Genomic DNA, 19,864 nt, shown 5'->3' with positions numbered 1-19,864 from the left:
TTACCTGCTGTTAGTCTTGCAGTTTACAAAGGTTGATGTAACAGTACAGATGGCATGTTGTTTAACCGTAACACCTGGAAACATTGCGTTGGCACATAGGATCTAAACAAGTACCCTCACCTTAATGCACATAGAAACCCACTCTCGTATGAGTGTAGCTGCTCTTATCCCAGGAGCGCAGAAATCGGCTGGTAAACAAACACTTGCACTCCCACAGTGATTGCCTATGACACAGACTATGGGCAGGCCGAAGGCATGTATGTAGACATGAATAAACAGAATGACGTTAACCCTTTATGCCTCAGGAAACCTTACACTATTGTCACGCTCCACAGCACAATCACTAAGGGTCTGTGTAGGTAGGGTGATGGTACGTGGTGTGTGTGTGTGTGTGTGTGTGTGCGTGTGTGCGTGTGTGTGTGTACAAAAAGAATGAGAGGGAGTTGGAGGAGTGTCAGTCTTCCTTCTGTCTGTCTATAGAAACTCAAATAGCCACTATGTTAAAGCATGCTTAGATGGATCCATACACTAGGGCTGCAACTAACGATTATTTTCATTGTCGATTAATCTGTCGATTATTTTCTCGATTAATCGATTAGTTGTGTGGTCTATAAAATATCAGAAAATGGTGAAAAATGTCGATCAGTGTTTCCCAAAGCCCAAGATGACGTCCTCAAATGTCTTGTTTTGTCCACAACCCAAAGATACTCAGTTTACTGTCATAGAGGAGTAAAGAAACCAGAAAATATTCACATTTAAGAAGCTGGAATCAGAGAATTTTGACTTATTTTTCTTAAAAAATTACTCAAACCGATTAATCGATTATCAAAATAGTTGGCGATTTATTTAATAGTTGACAACTAATCGATTAATCGTTGCAGCTCTACCATACACCATACAGTCATTGTGTTGGGCACATGCATGTAGCCATTACCTAGATCCCATTTTCTACTATGATTTTGATGTATTTCATCAAGTGCCTTCCTTGTTGGAGCTCAAATTCTGTCCGAAAGGCACTTTTCAGCTGCCACAGTGTGCAGAAAACAAGCCAACAACCAGGTGTTTGACATACAGGAGGTTTGTGTTTACAATATACCTCTTCAGTTATACTTCTTATAAATTCATTAAGCAATAAACTGTATTGGCTTCTGGAGTACAAACACTAGATAGATGCAAGATTATTGTGTGACAGGGAGACTTGAGCCAGTATAAGGAGCAGTGTTTTGTTTGAAAAGAGCAGCTGGGCAAGTGTCCTGAGGTGGTGTGTGTGTGTGTGTGTGTGTGTGTGTGTGTGTGTGTGTGTGTGGAGAGCCAACTCGTCCATGAGGGAGTCAGATCTGCTTGCATTTGTGTGATCAGACGGATGGAAGCCGGTGTGTTTTATGCTTATGTACTTGATGATTTTATCAGTAGGGTGCATGTGATCCTGGGGATATGGTGTTGGGTAAGGGAGGACGTCACGCCGCAGAGCGTCACTCTCTGACAGCTGATAACCACAGTAAAAGCCGTAACCTCCCTTAGCTGGCATTTAGAGCCTGTGTGAATCACACATACTATGTCAGACAGGCAGATTGTTTGTGCTCTGCAAATCTTTAGGGGCTTACTGCCATTTCAGAGGCACAGCGTGGAGCCCAGCTGGACAGGAATAGTCTTTTCTCTCTCTGCCAACTGTTTTTTCTGTTCATGTGTGTCTATGTTTACATCAGTCTGTTATTTATGTTTTAAAATGAGTTACTTTTCTCGATGTTGCTGTGATTCCACAGGTCAGCAGCTTATTTTGGCAGAGGGGGTAATGGGTAATTTGTCACTAGTTATACCTGATATTATAGCAGGCTTTAATGATATGTAGGGATGGGAATTTTGACTAGTCATGCCTTTAAATTAGCTTTTAACTTAGTGTCTCTGGGGTTGCTGTAGGACAGTGGTGCTCAATTATTTTTGGGATGAGAGAATCTCTTTGAACACACCAACTCAGTGCAATAGCTGCACATAATTGTCTGGCCCCAATCAAGGGGGTGATATATTTTCATAGCTCATATTTTTGTACATGATCCTACTACTCTCCCATGTGCTCTGCCACGCAACAACGGATCAGTGGATCCCACAGTGTATTGATGAGTGTACACAGGATGAATAAGATATTGGAGACTATGTAATTGTTTTAGAGAATATTATAGATGTAATGAAACAAATTGTTCTAGGCCAATCAATATTTTTGAGGGTCATTCTCAAAATGGCATGGCATGAAGTCCCTTTCTTAAATTGACAACTAACAGGTCTGCCCATGACTAGTCATGTAGACATTTCATTCCCATCCGTAGTTTTTCTTGACAGAATCTTCAAAAATAAAACGACAAGATGCTGCCACCGCTCTACCTTAAGATGGTGACGAGGAGAAACTAGCTTGAATTGAACTGTGAAGTGGGGGAGGTGCTTTCCTTCCTGTGCGATGCTAAACATGGGCGATACAAACACCACTGCAGGATTTCAAATGAAATATGTGTGAAAGATGTTGCAGCAGTTGAAAACTTTGAAATGAAAGTGAATACAAGATGCCTTTTACATTTTCTCTGTGAGTTCTTGAAGGAGCTGGTACTGGTCAGAATGACACACAGCAGAAAAGGAAGAACAGGACTGCCTCCTCCTATTAAGCGGGCGGCAGGATGGCCTAGTGAGACCATCCCATGACTTACAAGTCACAGGTTTGATCCCTGCAACAGCCATGTGTCCTGTCAAAGTGTCCCAGGGCAAGACACTGACTAAACCTCTACCTGTTAACTCATTGTTGTATTATTATTGTTATGTAATATTTGTACTGTACTGATAGCTTTGCCTGTCGGGGCATGAGTGCTCTCGTACTGAGACTGTCCCATCTCTAATCGCAATATCATGGCAAAGAGTGCAGGAAACTATGTGTATTTTACGGTTGGAGTGGTCCAAGGTACTGTTAATGGCAGAAACTGGCAAGCTAACCAGCTCTTTTATCTGTGCATCTTGTCATAAGCATATAGCCTCTAAAACTTAGATGTTATGTTGCATATTCATATGTCTCCAATATAAGCTGCTTTGTATGGACCATAACTTTCATTACTTATTGTACAATACTACAATACCTCAGAATCTTTTTTTACCTTATTGTTAAGGGATTGGTATTGTGGCAGCTCATTGTATCAAAGCATTATGCAATCCTTGTGTGTGCTTGTGACGCACAGTGGCCAGTCAAGCATTAGCGCAGGACATTGAGAGGGGAGAAGCTAAGGCCTGAGAGGGACCATGGTGGGAGGAGTGATGCATAGCATTGCCTGTTTTTTTCTTTTTTCTTTTGTTGTTGTTGTTTTTTTTTAAGCCAAGTGCAGCACAGGGCCTATCTGGACCAGCCTGCTCTCTAGTGCCTACTCAGCTTTTTCCCCACAATCTCTCCTCAACTGCAGTTTTCTCTTTTACTCTCTCCTCCTCCTCCTCCTCCTTCTCTCATTCCTTATTTTCAAGCAATCTTTTTTTTTTCTCTCCTACTGCTCAGAAGGTGTGTGTTGCTGGCTATTCGCCGCAGGCTACTTCTCCTGGGGGCGCTTAGAGTCTGTTCAAAGAGCCGGCAGCCACTTGCTGCATTTGCGCCAGATTTCATTAGGAATTCTGGACCATTCTCTCTATGTTTTCTCCCTCAGTTAGCAACGGCATCCGTCAGAGTGGCATGGCAGCAACCTGAGGGGGAAGATTCAATCCTGTATTGCTGGAAAAAAAAATACACGAGGTAACGAGGGCTTGTATATTTGAGGACGTCAGGACAAGGCATAAAAAGAACTTGTGTATTATTGAACAATGTATTTAAAAGATAGCAGCATTATCTTTATAAATAGAAAAGCAGCAGCAGAAGGCGTGTATCGAACGACTCTTATCTGCCGCAGTGGCTCTCTGCCATCCGCCCAGACTCCTAGGAATCCTTCGCTGACTACACAAAAGCTAAATCCAGCAGATGACTTAAACACTATCACTGGCTATAATGTCTGTGTTTATGGTTATTGGTGCATTAACGCAGTAACCTCCCCGACAAACATACTCTCCAGAAAGAGATGGGGAGTGGTGGTGGTGGTGGGGGGGGGGCTGGGGCGGGGGGGGCTGGGTAGAATTTCTGACTCCTCTCCTCGCAGTGCAAAGGATTTGTCTGTGAGTAAGGCTATTACAGGAAGGCAGTGCCAAAATGTCACCAGGTTTTTTCACAGGCTCAGTGCCCAGCCCTATGGGCATGGGCAAGATTCTTTCAGTGCAGGCCTACCCAGAAACCACAGTTCTGTCCATCAGTTATTCTGGCGTTAAAGACTCGCCTTTATCCTCTGTGGACAAGACGATGCAGCCTTCAGCCCAAATAGATGCTCACTTTGGCTAGAATGACAATAAGTGAGACAATAAACTGTGACGTTGGGTGCACATGCAGTCATGTTGGGTACAGTGATGTGTGTTGTTCAGCAGAATTAAACTTCTGCTGTTAATAGAGTTTTTACTGATCTGTTGCTGTCCCCCTGATCCTCCCTAATGACTGTCTGGATTTAGATCCATCGATCGCCTCCGCCACTCTGTATCCGTCTACCCGGCTGTATTTTTGTATCAACTCAGTGCTTTCTGCTCACCTATGCAGAATTAAATATCCTTGAACTCCTCTTCCTTCTCCCACTTGCTCACGCCTATGTGTCATTACATGTGCAGCGATGTGCATAGTACTGATCCGTAGCACAAGGACAAGGATGGAAAAACAGGGCAAACTATGCAAAGTGAAAGGAAGTTTAGAAGTTAATGGACTCTGGGATGTAAAGCGTAGGGAAACTAATGTGTTTGCTGGAGGGATTTTGCAGGCATGCCAAAAAACAGTGAGATGAATTGCTCCTCTTATCTCTGAATGTCTGGCTATGATTTCATGAATCGCTGCCATTGGGTTTGGTAATGTACTCCCACATTTCATCTAATGCTTAATTTTACTGTATAGCAACCTGCTTAAACATGAGGCATGAGCAGTGAGTACCTGACAGAAAAACACAAGGACACATTGCCCATTTGAAAGCATTACACTGGTGCTTTGAGGGAGGTGGGATCTGAAACCACATATTTGGGTTAACAGGTTTGAGCACATGGCATAAAGGTCAGTCTAACACCATGAAACAACCTAAAGCTCCTCAATCTTTTTCCACCCTCAGTGGACACTGTTCATGTACCATGTGCCAAGTGCGGGGGTGTGAAGCTGGCACAATGAGACAGACACACTTCCTAAAATCACACTTCCCTCTCTCTCTCTCTCTCTCTCTCTCTCTCTTTCACTCTCCAGACCTCATTCTCATTCTCACTGTCTTTATCTGTCTTTGGTGTGGAGAGAGGGAGCTGGGATGGACCCAGAACGACAGAGAGATGGTTTCCTATTTCTGCTGCAGTGTACCGCTCCATGTTCCTGGTTTACTGCAGTATGTTCTCTCCCTGGAGTGCTAGCAAGGGCTTCATTTCAGCTATACATCACAGGCCCACAGTTAGCCGTACAGTCCCCTGTTAATTATCTTGAAGTGGGCTATTCTACTCATGTCTTCATGTGTTCTCATTTGTCCTTTGTATCTTTTCCTGTGTCCTTCTGTTTTTTTATTCTCTTTGTTCCCATGTCTAGATGGTCTATAAACTTGACTTGTGTCTGTGGTGGCTGGTATTTCTAGCACATGTACCATGTTTTAATGTTAGTGATTGCCAATAAGTCAGCACAAGAGCATAAAGAAAATGCTGAGCATGTGCAGGGTGCCGATTCATCTTCATGCTGTCAATGATACAACCAACCTGGGACCATACATCTCATACAGTACAATATCCAGGTAGTACTGGAGATAGGTTACTGGACTTCATGGGCACACCTAATGGCTTATTGATGCACAAAAGCCTCAATTCTGCTTTATGGAACAAGAGATTTTTATGCTTATTTCTTGAAGTAGGTCTGGCAGATAGGAAATTTGGAACTTATATGGATAAGGAGCAAAATTAGCAATTACAGAGTTACCTAACAAAAACGTTTTGAAATATGTCATTTCCACACATTCACTCAAAATTAACTTTAAGTGTAAAGGCAAGAAGCTCTAATCTGATTTTCTTTGTACTTGAACCCTTCATGGATTCGTCACAACTGACAGATATCAATGAAGATATCATATCTGTGGATATGCATGAATGTCAATACAAAACCTAGGAAAATATCAGTGTCCTGTCTTTTAGGCCTTACTATAGGCTGATCTGTAATTTATGTAGGCCCAGTCACTGAGGCCACTGTTAGGCAAGGCTTAAGGTTTGACCCTAATATGTGGTAAACCTCTCCTTATGAAACAGCTGCAGCTGTCCCAGAATTTAATGATTCCTGACAGCAGAGCTCCTAGTTGTGCTTTTAACTGCTTTTAACTAGGGGGAGGAGGATTGGTGTCAGAAGTTTGCTGTATAAATAGGCTATTTATGCAAATGACTTTGAGCTTTTTTTTTCTATGTTGGCAGCCACTGACCTGCACTGTTTCTGTAATCAAGGGCCCTCCACAGCTTAACAAAGAGGAGACCATTTTTAAAACCACAACCTGTCTGCCGGCTGATGAGAGAGCAAAGATGATGCACTGACATGGATCCACATCTTTACACGACTTTGACTTTCATCCTTTGATGAATGTCATTGAGGAAGAAGGCGTTAAGGAGATTCCGTCAGAATCTTCTTTGTAGTCTGCCTGAGAACGAGGTTAGCTTAGCGTTTGTGTCTCTCTGCCTGACTGAACTCTCACGTAGGATATCCCCGGCAGTCCTCGTCTGTTAGCCTGTCTCCCTCTTCCGCAGCCATCTGCTTGGGTCCGTGTGTGTTTTCCGCAGCTGCCAACATACTACACAACACGGTGCTGTGCTTTCCAGGCCAGCACTGCCTGCCTGCCTGCCTTGCTCACGTAAGCCCCGTCTCAAGAGGGAATTCACTCAGGCTGGGTGTAGGTGGATTTATGGATGGAAAGCATGAAGAGCAGCCTTTTGTGACTCAATTTTGCATTTTGTTTGGAAAATACTGAGGTTTTGTATGTGCTTTATGAGACTAGCTTAACAGAGGCTATGGAGAGGCATGTTTTTCATGACTTCAGCCTCTCATATGGCACCATCTCTGCCATTCTATCTCATCTTTCCTGTTTGTACGTCTATCCATTATATGCATAATGTACTACGTTAGTGCATTTGTCTGAAAATCCCTAATTGATAGGACTTGCTGATCAGCAGACCTTTTTATTATGCTCAATTTGAAAATGGGTTAGTTAACAGCATCAATATAGGCTGTCAGGATGTTATACTTAATTACACAGTTGAATGAGTAGACATTGGGAAACTACTGTTCAGGAAGTTGTATGATCAAATATTACCCATAATGCTATATGAAAATGAGAGATGGTAAGCATCATGATTTTAATACATACTGGTATTTGGGCTTCTTTAGATGTCATGCTCTACTATGTGAATCTTGGAGCTGTGCTTATGTACTGTAACCCTCTTCCTAGTTAGTTTATATTTCCACTGGCACATGCATCACCATTATGGAGAAGAACACATTGCTCAGAGGAGCACTTTTGTAAGTCTTGCTTTATATGTTAGCCTGTCCTGAGAAAACTGAGAAAATACAATGGTATTTTCATGAGACATGTGGAATCAGTCCCATATGGCAGCAGGCACTGACTAACAACAACAGCACCAGCCATGATATACCATTTTGAAATGCATGAGTTTCAAGAAAATTCAAACAAACCACTCTTGTTCAAGGTTTTGCTCAATCATTTCTGAAAGGAGATAGCTCTACTAAGTATGCTAGCTACTGGATGTACTGTATGTAGTAGGGCTGGGTATTGTCAAGGACCCACAACACCCCACAATGACTCGATTCAATTTGATACTTCACACAGTATAAATACAGTGTAAGTATATATGACTGAAATTTGGAGTAACATGATGCAAGGTACTAGGCCTACACTTTTAATCGTATATCATAATTTTATGTTTCCATGATAATTGACAATATTTAGCAAAATAATTTGGATTATCATTTTTGCCATAATCATGCAGCTCTACAAGCTACAGTGTATCTTTTTAGTATTGTGAATTTTCATTCATCTTTATTAGGCAAATGAAATATGAACAGTACACACTTCTGCGTACTATTGTTACGGCTAGGCAAGTGAACCCAAGTGCAAGACACAGAGACAGGAGGCAGAGAGTAAAGTTCAACGACAGTTTATTTACTGAGCTGGTAGCTGGGGCGAGGGCCAGGGCTGGCAACTGGAAACCTGGAGCTGAGGTGAGGCGCGAAGCTGGGCCAAGGCAGGACAGGGAAAGTGCTGAGGAGAGCCAGGCAGAGCGGGTTCCAAAGAGCGGGGAGCTGAACTGATCCGAAGAGGGAAGCAGACAAGGCAGGAGGACTGGAGACAGAGGCTGGAGTCTGGCTGGCAGGCGGAATGGTAGCTGAGTCTTTGCAAGAACAGAGTGTATGATCCGGTGGAGAATGAATGGCAAGCCGGGGATGATATACTGTGGGCTGATGAGCTGATGGGAAGCAGGTGAGCAGACTTACAGGCAGGTGTGCAGGAAGAGCTTGAGCTGGGAGCCAGGAGAACGAGGGGAGACCACACCCACACACAAGAAGACAGAGAGAGAGACAGACAAAAGAGCACTGGGAACACAGGGAAAAGGAAACAACGAAAACACAAGGGCTAGACAGGGATCATGACAACTATAGTGAAGTGCAGTAGCTTGCTATAACGTGAACATAAACTCTGAAAATGCAACTCTTAATGCTGTAGTAATTTGAACTTGACTTAAAATGTAAATACACACTACTATCTTCAGCTCCGTCAGATTTAACCACAGATTGGAAAGATCTGAATGGTGTCTAGTCATGTGTATGATTAAATTCGTCTTCTTGCCACAGTATTTTAACACTGAATGGCAAAGTTTATACATAACGTTCCTTTTGAGTTCATGTTACTTTCTTGTAACTCTAAATCTGAATTGTAGCCAAACATCTGCCTTGAGATTTGCTGGCACTGGCTTAATGACAGCCAACATATTATTGAACAGATGTAGTTTGGTCAAGTGGGGGTGGCGTATTTCTTGAAGCTGCAGTAAAATAATGGCTAGTGACACTTTCTGGAGCGGAACCTATACATAAGTGAAAAATGAAATTTGAGCTGTAAAACAATGGGGTATCAATATCAGGATTTGCAGAATTGATTCTGAATGTACCACAGTGAATACACTTTAGTGTTAAATGCAGCAGGTCGATTGCGTGAGTATAGATTTCTGACATAGCCACCGTGGCAGTCTTATTATCTTATTCTTGTTCTCTTGTGTCTTCAATTTTTTAAGACACAAGAGACCGAATGGTTGATCAACTCCTTTTCTCTCTTCTCTTTCTCTCTGCTTCCTCTCTGTCTCCCCGTCTGCAGTTTTACTCTGCAAAGTGCACCTTGGCCCATTAGAGCAGTAAATCTGAGCTCTCTAACTCTCCAACTTGAGCTGGGACGAGTCTGTAGTGTACCGCATTGCTGCAGTCAGCAGCATCATCCGCTCCAACTGCAGCACACTACAGGCATCTCTGTGAGACTGACTGTAGCGCACTGTGGACAAGAGTGATGCACCAGTGATCACTTGCAAATACTGAGAGTAGGCATGTAGCCTAAGTCCTGAGATGGCATCTCTGCAGTCTCATGTTCTTGTATTCTTTGTGACAAAATGTTTTGTGTAGTATCTGTGGCTAAACAGTTGATGACTTACTACATTGAGACTGCAGAGGAACCACAGTAGGGTGCTTAGTGCAGGTCAGGTTCTAGTCCATTGTGTTCATTCCAAAGCCTTCACACTAGGAACTATGGTTCCACCAATATATTGGTTTGTTGATATATGGGGCCGATATTGGCCTTTTATTAAAAATTGCATATCAGCCAGTCAGTGTTGTTCACCTGATATGATACAATTTGCTTGATTTTGTACTGATATAATTGACCCAATACTACACTGGTTGTGTAAAGGAAGCCCTCAACCTGAATTGACTCTAATGCGACATTCTGATTGCATTCCAAGTATGCATGAATATGTTATTATTATTATTATTGTAGTGAATTTTAGTGTCCCATGGTCTAATTCTTTTTCAGAGGCTAACCCTAACCCTGCCAAGAATAAAATTCTGGGGTAAACAGAATACATTTTTTGGCAAGAAAATGGTCAAATTTAAAGATATTGAATATCTGCACAAAACATCACTTGGCAGTTGGCTATTGGCAGTTTCAGTCTAAAAATATCTGCATTGGTATTGGCCTTCAAAACGGCATATCAGTTGAACCCTAGTAGGAACAAATGGCTGTTTGAAGCGCTGTGTGCTTCACCCCCCCACTCCTCCCCATGTCCTCTGATCCAGATCAATGACAGAGGAATTTCACCTCCAGGAGGACTCTGCTGCCAGGGAGTAGATCTACAACCCTGCCTTTTCCACATCAGGGTCATGCCATCATCATCATGATCATAGCAGGGATGACCGGTGGTCTGTCCCGGCATGATTGAAATGAATGGGCAGAGAGCATTAAATGAGTCCTTGGGAACATGGGACACCTTATTCGCAGCCTTGGAGATTGATGGGAGGAGAAAGTCACCTTCATGTTGTCATTACGACGTCTGTTACGAGCCGTGAGTCGCGTGAGCGCAGCCATTGGTGAAATAGGCGAGCATGGGCAGCTCGGCCTGTCTCTCAGATGCCTTGTCAGCCTGAGATAGATTCCACTCTCTCTGCTGCTCTCCCCATTTCAATTTATTCACTACAGTTGTTCTGGGCTAAAACATCAGCAATGCAGTTCCCCACCCACCCAGACCATTGAGTGGATTTGAAATGTTGAAATGACGAGGTAATGCAAATGTGTGTTAATGGCATTTGTTTTTTATTCTGCAGACCACTCCAGTCCCCTCCACTTAAACCACCCACCCCCCCAACCACCCATCCCTCATCGATGCCCAGCTCTCCTCGTGCTGTAGCCCTCTCTACAGCAGTGCCCTGCTTCTTGGGCAGACACTCTTGAATTATTCATAGAATCAGAGTCGCTCCAAGCAGTGGATCAGCTATGGTTTGCTGTTGTGCACACACATATGTACAGTGCACAGCAAGGATAGGATGATGAAGTAGGACCCATATGTTCATATGTGTTGGTTTGTGCTGCTTGCTGTCTCTGCCTGCATTTTAAACTGTGTGTTACTGCAGAGTGTTCTGTTATGTGATTATCCTTCTGTCTGAATTACTAGTAGTTCTGATTGTTCTAGACTGGTATCCATAGCCTTCACTGTGAGGGAGTTAAAATCCCTAAGCCACAGTCTTGGGAAACTACAGCAGTCTCATTGGTCTGATGGTTTTATTCATTCAGCTCATGTCTGCATAGTGAGGAGATGACTCCATCTAGTGGCAGCTATATGTAGCAATCATTTTTGTTCGTGATGATGTCAAATGAATTCACTTAAGGGTGCAATCACCCCTACAGTTAGTTTTCTTTGGTCCGAACCATAGTTGAAAACTTTGTTTTTTTTGTATTTGATTAATTCAGGTTCACACTGCCAAATTACAAACAAACCAAGGCTTGTGAACTAAAGTCACATGGACTCACAAGTTGTTCATTTATTGGACAGAGTTGCCAGAATCTGTAATTTCGCAGGATGACAGAGTTTTAGTAACCTGTCATCCTGCGAAGTTACAGATTTTGGCAGCCAGGGAGCAGGGGGAATCAAAACAAATCCAATTCCCTGTAATCAAGGGCGTAGGTTTGATTTTGATATTGGTAGGGACACAAATGGGGGAGGTCCGGAGGGGATGTAACCCCCACTGGAAGCTGAGGCATTTTACATTTATGATAGACTTCTGACCGCCATTTCATGTCATCTAGATCAGTAATTCTCAACCTTTTTCATATCGAGGACCCCTAGTTTAGTCCACATTAGAGCCATGGACCCCCATTTGATGAGATTTTGTCTCTCGGACCCAAATCTGAGAATACTTTTATTGTTAGATATGATTTTGATCCAGAATCCCATGACTGTCTGTATTGTAGGTAGAGAGATAACAGTGAAACTAAGATCAAAACAGTCATTCTTCTACATTCTGTAATTGTGTTAACTATTTGTAAATTAAATAATGCTGAAGTTCAACAATTCATCAATTTGCTAGGGACCCCCTGGAACCCCCTCAAGGACCGCTGGTGGTCCCCGGACCCCACGTTGAGAACCACTGATCTAGATAGTTATGGTAGCCAATACACTCATTAACAGACACACAGACACAGGGGTGTAGCACATTAATGAATCCTTTACTCAAATTTGCCAGCTGAATGGGACTTTGAAGAGCACATTTTGTTTTAAGGCAGGTACTGTAGTACTGTTGCCTATTCAAACCAACGATCTGTGTTTACATTTAAAATAATAATAATAATAATAAGATATTGTAAACTATATCCAAACCCTACATACAAACTCTTCTTGCCCACAGCATTTCATACGTTAGCAAGAAATGGCAAAGCCAATCAGCGATTTTTTTGGGGGGGTTAGGGAGGCGGTGTCACGCCACTTTTTATCCGGGTGACGCAATAACATTCTAAAACAGCTGTTATACTAAAGTTTCGTTACAGCGTCCGTTGCTATGCCGACACGGGACACCAATGCACTACACCAATGCAGCGGGACTCGTAGTAGAGAACGCGATCTGTTAACATTGACTAGACACTGACGGACAAAACAACGTTTATTGTCAATCAAAATAATTGCTAGGGACATTTCAGAGTCGCTTGATATTGGTAGGGACACGTCCCTACCGTCCCTACCCAATTCTACGCCCTTGCCTGTAACTTAAGCTAAGCATGATGGACTTGTCTGTGGTCTCTTCTGTGATTTACCAGTTCTGGTACCTCTGGTTCATGCCAGGCAAGAACACATGAAGAAATAGCTGAATATAAGCATCAGTACAGACATTTTGTTATGCTAGGCTTTTCAAGTACAACAAACGGCATACTCATACAACTCATATGCATGTTTTGGGGTAATTTCCTGTAGTTGGTACCATTATGTTCTCACCCCTAACAAACTGCACCTCAGTTTGCTTCGATGAGGACCCGCATTTCAGGTGGTCTTGTTATTCGATGTGCATCTGAGTTTGCATGGCACTGTTCTCACCTGATCAAATGAACCGATCTAAAGGAGTTTGACTGAACCGCTCTAAACAAGCTTGATGTGAACACGGCCTTATTAAAGCTGAAAAGACTTGAAGGCATGGGCCCGGCTTATCTTTTCATGATTACTCACACCAGAAACAAAACTAATATGTTGTCATGAATACCTAATGGTACGGAGGATCCATGTTATGATGTGAATGGGAATAAATTAAAACTTTTAATGTGCTTTTTGGATGTGGAAAACAGCACAAAATCTTCTCAAAATGTTTACATCTAAATTACATAAATAATCAAATAAATACATATAAAAGTCCATCAGTAGTTGTTTAGGACCTGCTGTGAAGCCCATTAGTTGTGTGAAGTTGTTGTAAGCGTTTTTGTTAATGAAAATCAGATCTCAATTGTGAACATCTGATTTGAATAAAAGATCAAGTTCTTGAGAGATCATGTACTTTGTTTTGATTGCTTACAATTTTGATGGTAACATTTCAGAGCTTCTCTTAAGAAAGTAGTTGGTGTAGGTACTTCGGAGGGAGCAGTGATGTGAATAAAAAATGACAACGAAGACGCTTTGCTTAGTCAAACGAGGCTGAGTAATTGGTCTGATGTGAAATTTAATATTTCAGAAACTTAGAATACGAAAGAAAGAAAGAAAGAAAGAAAGAAAGAATACCAGGTCCAGAGAGTGTACAGGGACATAAATAAAATAGAGCATACTTGTAGATTTTAAAATTGCTTGGCCAACACAGCCTTGTGATGCTTAGTTTTCAGGTGGTGATTGAGGTCATCCTGTCTATAATTACAAAGGCTCTGTCAGCCACACCTCGCTTTACTGTCTGCCTGTGTCCTGCACAGTCTACACAAACATCTCTGTGATCAGTCTATTCTCTTACTAAGGAGAATGATGGGGTAAAATTATGATTTCTACAACCACAATGGTGACTTTTTATAATGACCAGTGGCTGAGTGATCCATACAGCATTTCAGCCAAAGACACCTTCAGTAGTTCCCGACTGGAGACTTAATAAAGGTTTCTGTTTTTTCACTGACATTGTGACTTGCTGCCTTGATTTAAATTGCCACGAACATGTGGTGGAAATGTAATGAGTTTCCTGAGCTGAGTCTGACAGATCAGTTTACCTGGACTGAACAACATGGCCTTATGTGAACAGCCCTTTTCTAGTGTTTTTCAAGATGAATGTCTGTGTTTTTTCTGGAGGTCATCCAAGAATGAGGTTCTATGTGGGGAAAAAAGTATTAATTTGTCAGACGTTAGTGGAGACGCTTGGGAATTCAGCATTCAACGTCTGAGGGAAATTCTGTATTTTGTTAAAAATAAAAACTCCACTGAGTAGGCTAATGCATGTGCACTCCCTCTCCCTTCCAGAGGCCCTGACTGGTGAGAGACTGTGTGCCCTGTGGTCCTGGAGAAAGAAAAGCACCCCCGGCAGGCTGGCCACACCCCCACCCTCCTGTCTCCATGTATCCTGAATCTACCACAGACTCACCTGCCCGCCTCTCCCTCCGACAGACTGGCTCGCCAGGCATGATCTACAGGTGAGTGCACACACACAAGCACATTTCATTTAAGTTTCATTTTAGGTATTTAACTGATGCTGTTCATGAAACCTGCCTAACTGGACAGCAGGGCGGTGTTTTCTATAGCTAGAGCGCCATTTAGCCGCAGGACCTGCGTTCAATCCCCTGTCTTGGCAAGGATCCACCTTACTGAAGTGTCCTTGAGCAAGGCAATGAATCCCTACCAGCTCCAGGGGTGCTGCTCTGTAGCTGTGGAGGGGAAAAGTGAAAAAACATTTTCCCTCCCAGATACTAATAATATGTATAATAATAATACAGGGCAATTTACAGTGAGCGAGTAGGTTCAAAATCTTGCTCAGGCCCATAGCAGGACACATTACTGTTGATGGACAGTGAGTATGTTTACATGCACACCAATTCCCCGATTACAACGTTTACATGGTTGCAAGTACCACAATTTCTCTAATAACCCGGTTTACACTGATTCATTTAATAATCAATCTACAGCTCATCACTCCAGTGCACTGCACCATGTTGTTTGCTTTGTAAATACAACATCCGTGTTACTGCCTCTGGTGACCGACATGCGCAGTTTAAAAAAGGCGTCAGAAATCTGACTAAGGCGTTTACATGCTCTAATAAATCGAAAGATTGAGCAGAAATCTAGGTGTGTTAACTGGATTATGACCTTACTCCGATTGAGATACTACAATACTACATTTGCAGTTATGACAGTGAGTTTCAAAGATTTCTCACACACACACGCCTCACTCGCCTCTGTTTTTGTTGCAGTGTTCCCACTGTATTAACCCTGCAGTGGGAACACCCATCCCTGTTCTGTAGAGTGTAGAGGTCGATATCCTGCTCTCTGATGCACCACCAGCATGTGGCGCCAGAGACTCATCTGTTTGTCTCATTGAGAAGCATCTGCTCCAGTCCACACATCACCTATGCTATGGGCAGATAGGGCGCAGTGGCTGAAGGGTGGTGTGATGTGTCACCAACTAAGAAAGCAGCTATCAGACTGATGTGTCAGATGGGTGGTGGTGGACGATATGATGATTTTACATCTACACCGGTTAAGATTTATCATGATTTGCCTTTACAGGGAGATCGTGGGCATTGTGTTATATTATATAGTAGCCTATAATCTGTGCATAATTTCCATTCATAACATCTGCTGCTTTCACCCAAGTTTTCACCTAAGTCACTGCATAACTTTCCTATTAAACTGAAAGCTTAAAATTTCCTGGTTCAGCACCTTGTTCGAGTGCATCATTGAACGGCCAAAGGGATGGACAAATGCTGCCTTCAAGTGATGATGGAAATGTCAGAATTGCGAGTTGAACACACCTGAATGACCCTATGATACCTGAGTTGCACTGAGAGCATGGAAGCCCTGTCAACAACTAATTTGAAATGGGATGTATTCTATTATTATTTTATTGTTTGGCATTCTATTTAATAAGTAATATTGTTGTACGTTTGTATTTTTATTCTTTGTTTAACTTTTATCACACATTTGTTTATGCTAAATTAATTATAACATCAGTTATATGATGCACGTTTTCTCCTCTTTATTATGCTGCTGCAGCACAAAGCACAGTAGCTCCATGCTGCTTGATTTAAAAAATAACACGGCCATAAAAAAAAAATACTTTTATTACGTGATACATTTTGTTATTTCCCACCAAAAGCACTTGAATGAACAACAAATTATGCGACTTTTGAACTCGGAAGAAGGAGCTTACGAGAAGCACTTGAAGGCAGCATCAGACACCACTAGTCAAGTCATTTGAGAGAAGCACTCCATTTGAAAAGAAAGGAATGGCAAGTCATGTCATGTTTTGACCTGCAAACAATGGTTCCAATTAAAACAGTTGAAAATGAAGGTTAAAGATGTAACGATTTAAGGTCTTTTTGTACATCAGAGCCCTATTTGAATCTTACTATTCATTTATTCATGGAAGCTAAGCGGTGCTTTTGAAGCTAGAATTCATTAAAATGGGCCTGATAACCTACTTTGACCGTTCCTGATGGTCAAGTTACTCTACTTATATTTAATAAACTCAAATTTCATCATCATCTTTTTTTTTTCTTCTTATTGCATATTGCTTATACTTTCTTTTAAGGCTGCAAATGGAGTAGTATGCTGTTTCCATTTGGGTTTTACTTTTCAGTAACTTGCAGTATAGCCTTAAAAGAAAAGTGAAAAATATTGTGAAGCATATCGTAAATTGTGTTAATATCTGAAGATTTTGTGAAATTATATTTTATCTATATCACCCATCCATAGTTTCATCTGAATTTCTTGGTTTCAGTGTCAGTCTTTATCCAGATACTGTGACATCTGGCAATTGGATACAATGAATATGCAGGGTTCCTACGCAGGTCTGGAAAGTCTGAAAATCTATGGAAAGTGAATTCAATCATTTCCAGGTCTTGAAAAGTTTAGGAATAGCACACTGTAAAATCAAACTGTATTAAAGTACACATTTTATGTAGTTGTGGACCCACTGCATTTTCACATATTGTGATATTTGTTGTTGTGAAGAATGATCTTCTGAACAAATCGTTCATTTTGAACTGGTAAAGGCGTAGGAACCCTGAACATGATTTTGAAAGTCTTTATCTGTTACATTGTCAATATCCAGAGTGTAAAGAGTACACTCTATATCAGTGCTTGTCGCTGCTGATTCAGTATTTCCTATTCCCTCCTGCTTGACTTTTTCTTTTATATATAAGCTCATATTTCAGACTTCATATTCTGTATTGTCTTCCATTATCACTCAACACTCCTTGCTTCATCTGCCATTTTTGTGTTTATGGTCTCCTTAGTGTCTGTCTTTGTCTGGCTTTTCATGAGTACTAACCTCTTCCCTTTCCTGCTTTATATTAACCAAAGCTTTTCTTTCTCCTCCTCTCCCTCGATGGCTTCAGCGCTCGCTATGGGAGCCCCAAACGACAGCTGCAGTTCTACAGGTACCTGTCTGTCTGTGTATCTGTCTGTCTGCCACTCACTCTTTTAAGTTGAGCAAAAAAAAATTATAAGAAGATAGAGTTGTTGTACAGACGGGTGGGATGTTGGCAGAGCTGGTGTGGGGGAAAATAATCCATGTCTGAGAGTCACTGAGTAAGAAGAAACACAATCCAGATCTGAGTAGCTACATATCTGATAACATATGTAATGCAATATCTGTAAATTTCATAGTCGTCGCTCCTGAATAGACGGCCATGGGTAAGTTGATAAATTAAATGGATGAGTGTCATCCATATGTAATTACAGAGTGGACGAGCGATCCAACTCAGTGGCCGGAGATGTTATTCTTTGACATCTTCTGTTAGCTGATTGTGTTTCCTGGTATCGAGGATTTTTCATGATCTTTTCATGAACTTTTTATGATCACCGGCAGAAATATTGGTTAAGTTGTGTAGCTATAAGGTAATATAACAGATAAGAGTGTGGTGCTAAATTTTAGTTTAACTTAGAAACAAAAAAAACAAGCATAAAAATACTAGGATCAGAAATATGTTAGGCTATTTTGTAGTCCTCCCTTGTCCCAATCACTGTCAAACACAGCAATAAAAACTATAGGTTCCTGGATGCACACATTTTTTTAATCAGATCTTTGAAGCGATGCCTTTCCACCACAAAATGGATTGGTTGGACACCTACTGTTTTTTAAAAAGTGATCTTGGAGAGTCACAAGCGAGCCTTTTTGGACCTGGGTTTTCCCAAACAAATTTTGACAGGCCAATGTGACTATATGGCTTGGTAAGGGCAGGATGTGACAAAACTTTAACTCGTTTTGATTGAATGATTTGATTGATGTACAGTACTTTCTAAACTATATTTTGGAAAAGTGTTGCATAAATAAAGCTTATTATTACATCTACATTATTACATGATTATTATTAAGTCATGGAATTATAAATCCAGGTTTTGCTCTTTGTGGTGGTGCAGAATGCCACACTGCAACTTTTCAGCATCTTTTGTTATCATGTCAACGTTTTATCAAATGCAATATAAGAGATAAATAAATGCGGACTGCATCTGGGCTTTTAATATGGCCGACTGTGCACTGTTCTCTCTCACGGGTATAACAGAGGGAGAAGATATGACATTTCTGTTGGTGTTTCCTGTCTTGCTGGTTTTATTTATCTTTTTCTACAGAAGAAGAAGAAATTTTAGTTAATTATAATAATAACCTTGCTGTAGAGACTTGCTGTTCTGTCATTGAGGACTGTACATCCATTAGTAAACCTCTGCTGCACAGATAACACTTAGCATCTACTATTTAGCTGGCAATGCACTATCCAGCTTAAACCTGATAGGGGTGCTGATGGATTTTGTTGCACGGTTGCTTGCAAAATTTTTGAATCAACAATTACAGTATATTAAACGTGTTTTTAGCTGTGACCAGCAGCTATTATAAGTCATAAAATCCCACTGCGCATAGAGATCTGCAGGATACAGAGATGCAATACCTGTAAGTTTCTCAGGCAGCCTCACTGGTGCGTTCGCTCACTTGGGAGGGCAGCAGACTTTCATGTGGGGGTCCAGAGTTCTGATCCCAGAGTTGGTGAATTCAAAAAGAGTTTTACTCTTGAACCCAGCAAGCACAGAACGTTTACATTATGTTATCTGACATGCTCAATTTAAAAGATAGCATTTTCCACTAAAGATGCTAAAATAAACATTACGCCCCACACCAAAATTAACTGATTGATGTTGCACATACAGTCAGATATAGGACTAAATAACAGATAATTAACATCCTTATTAGTGACTGCACACTCTAAACAAGTATATAGGCCTACATTAAGCTATGACTTGTTACAATTGCCCCAGTAAGGTTAGCCTGCATACTGTCTTCATTCATCATTTCAATCTTAATAGTACATATTTTTTCGGAGTAAATTGCACTCATCTGGAGTTTAACCGTATCTGTCTTGTTCCAAAAGCCAGACCATGTTAGACAGCATTGGGGATGGGACGTTGTTGTCTTAGAGCAGGGGAGCTTGTGTTATCGGCCCACTCCTCCAATACTGTGCTTTTAGATGATCTGTCTTCCTGCTGCTTTAGACCCGGATCATGTTTTATGATC

At 41.5% G+C, this 19,864-nt stretch overlaps 1 protein-coding gene across 2 annotated transcripts in view; it reads left to right on the top strand.

Annotated features, from left to right (window-relative positions):
* kcnab2a (potassium voltage-gated channel subfamily A regulatory beta subunit 2a) overlaps positions 1 to 19,864 on the top strand; it is an 85,954-nt gene that overhangs the window by 16,667 nt on the left and 49,423 nt on the right. For both annotated transcript variants that reach the window (XM_071895188.2, XM_078283428.1), the window contains exon 2: positions 14,605 to 14,774. In XM_071895188.2, coding sequence (XP_071751289.1) covers positions 14,698 to 14,774 — 77 coding nt within the window. In that variant the 5' untranslated portion in view covers positions 14,605 to 14,697. The remainder of the gene's footprint in view (positions 1 to 14,604; positions 14,775 to 19,864) is intronic.

This window comes from Centroberyx gerrardi, chromosome 5, assembly GCF_048128805.1.
Source record: "Centroberyx gerrardi isolate f3 chromosome 5, fCenGer3.hap1.cur.20231027, whole genome shotgun sequence".
NCBI lineage: Eukaryota > Metazoa > Chordata > Actinopteri > Beryciformes > Berycidae > Centroberyx > Centroberyx gerrardi.
Note: the sequence above shows the minus strand (reverse complement) of the source record. Positions and strands in the feature narration are given on the sequence as shown.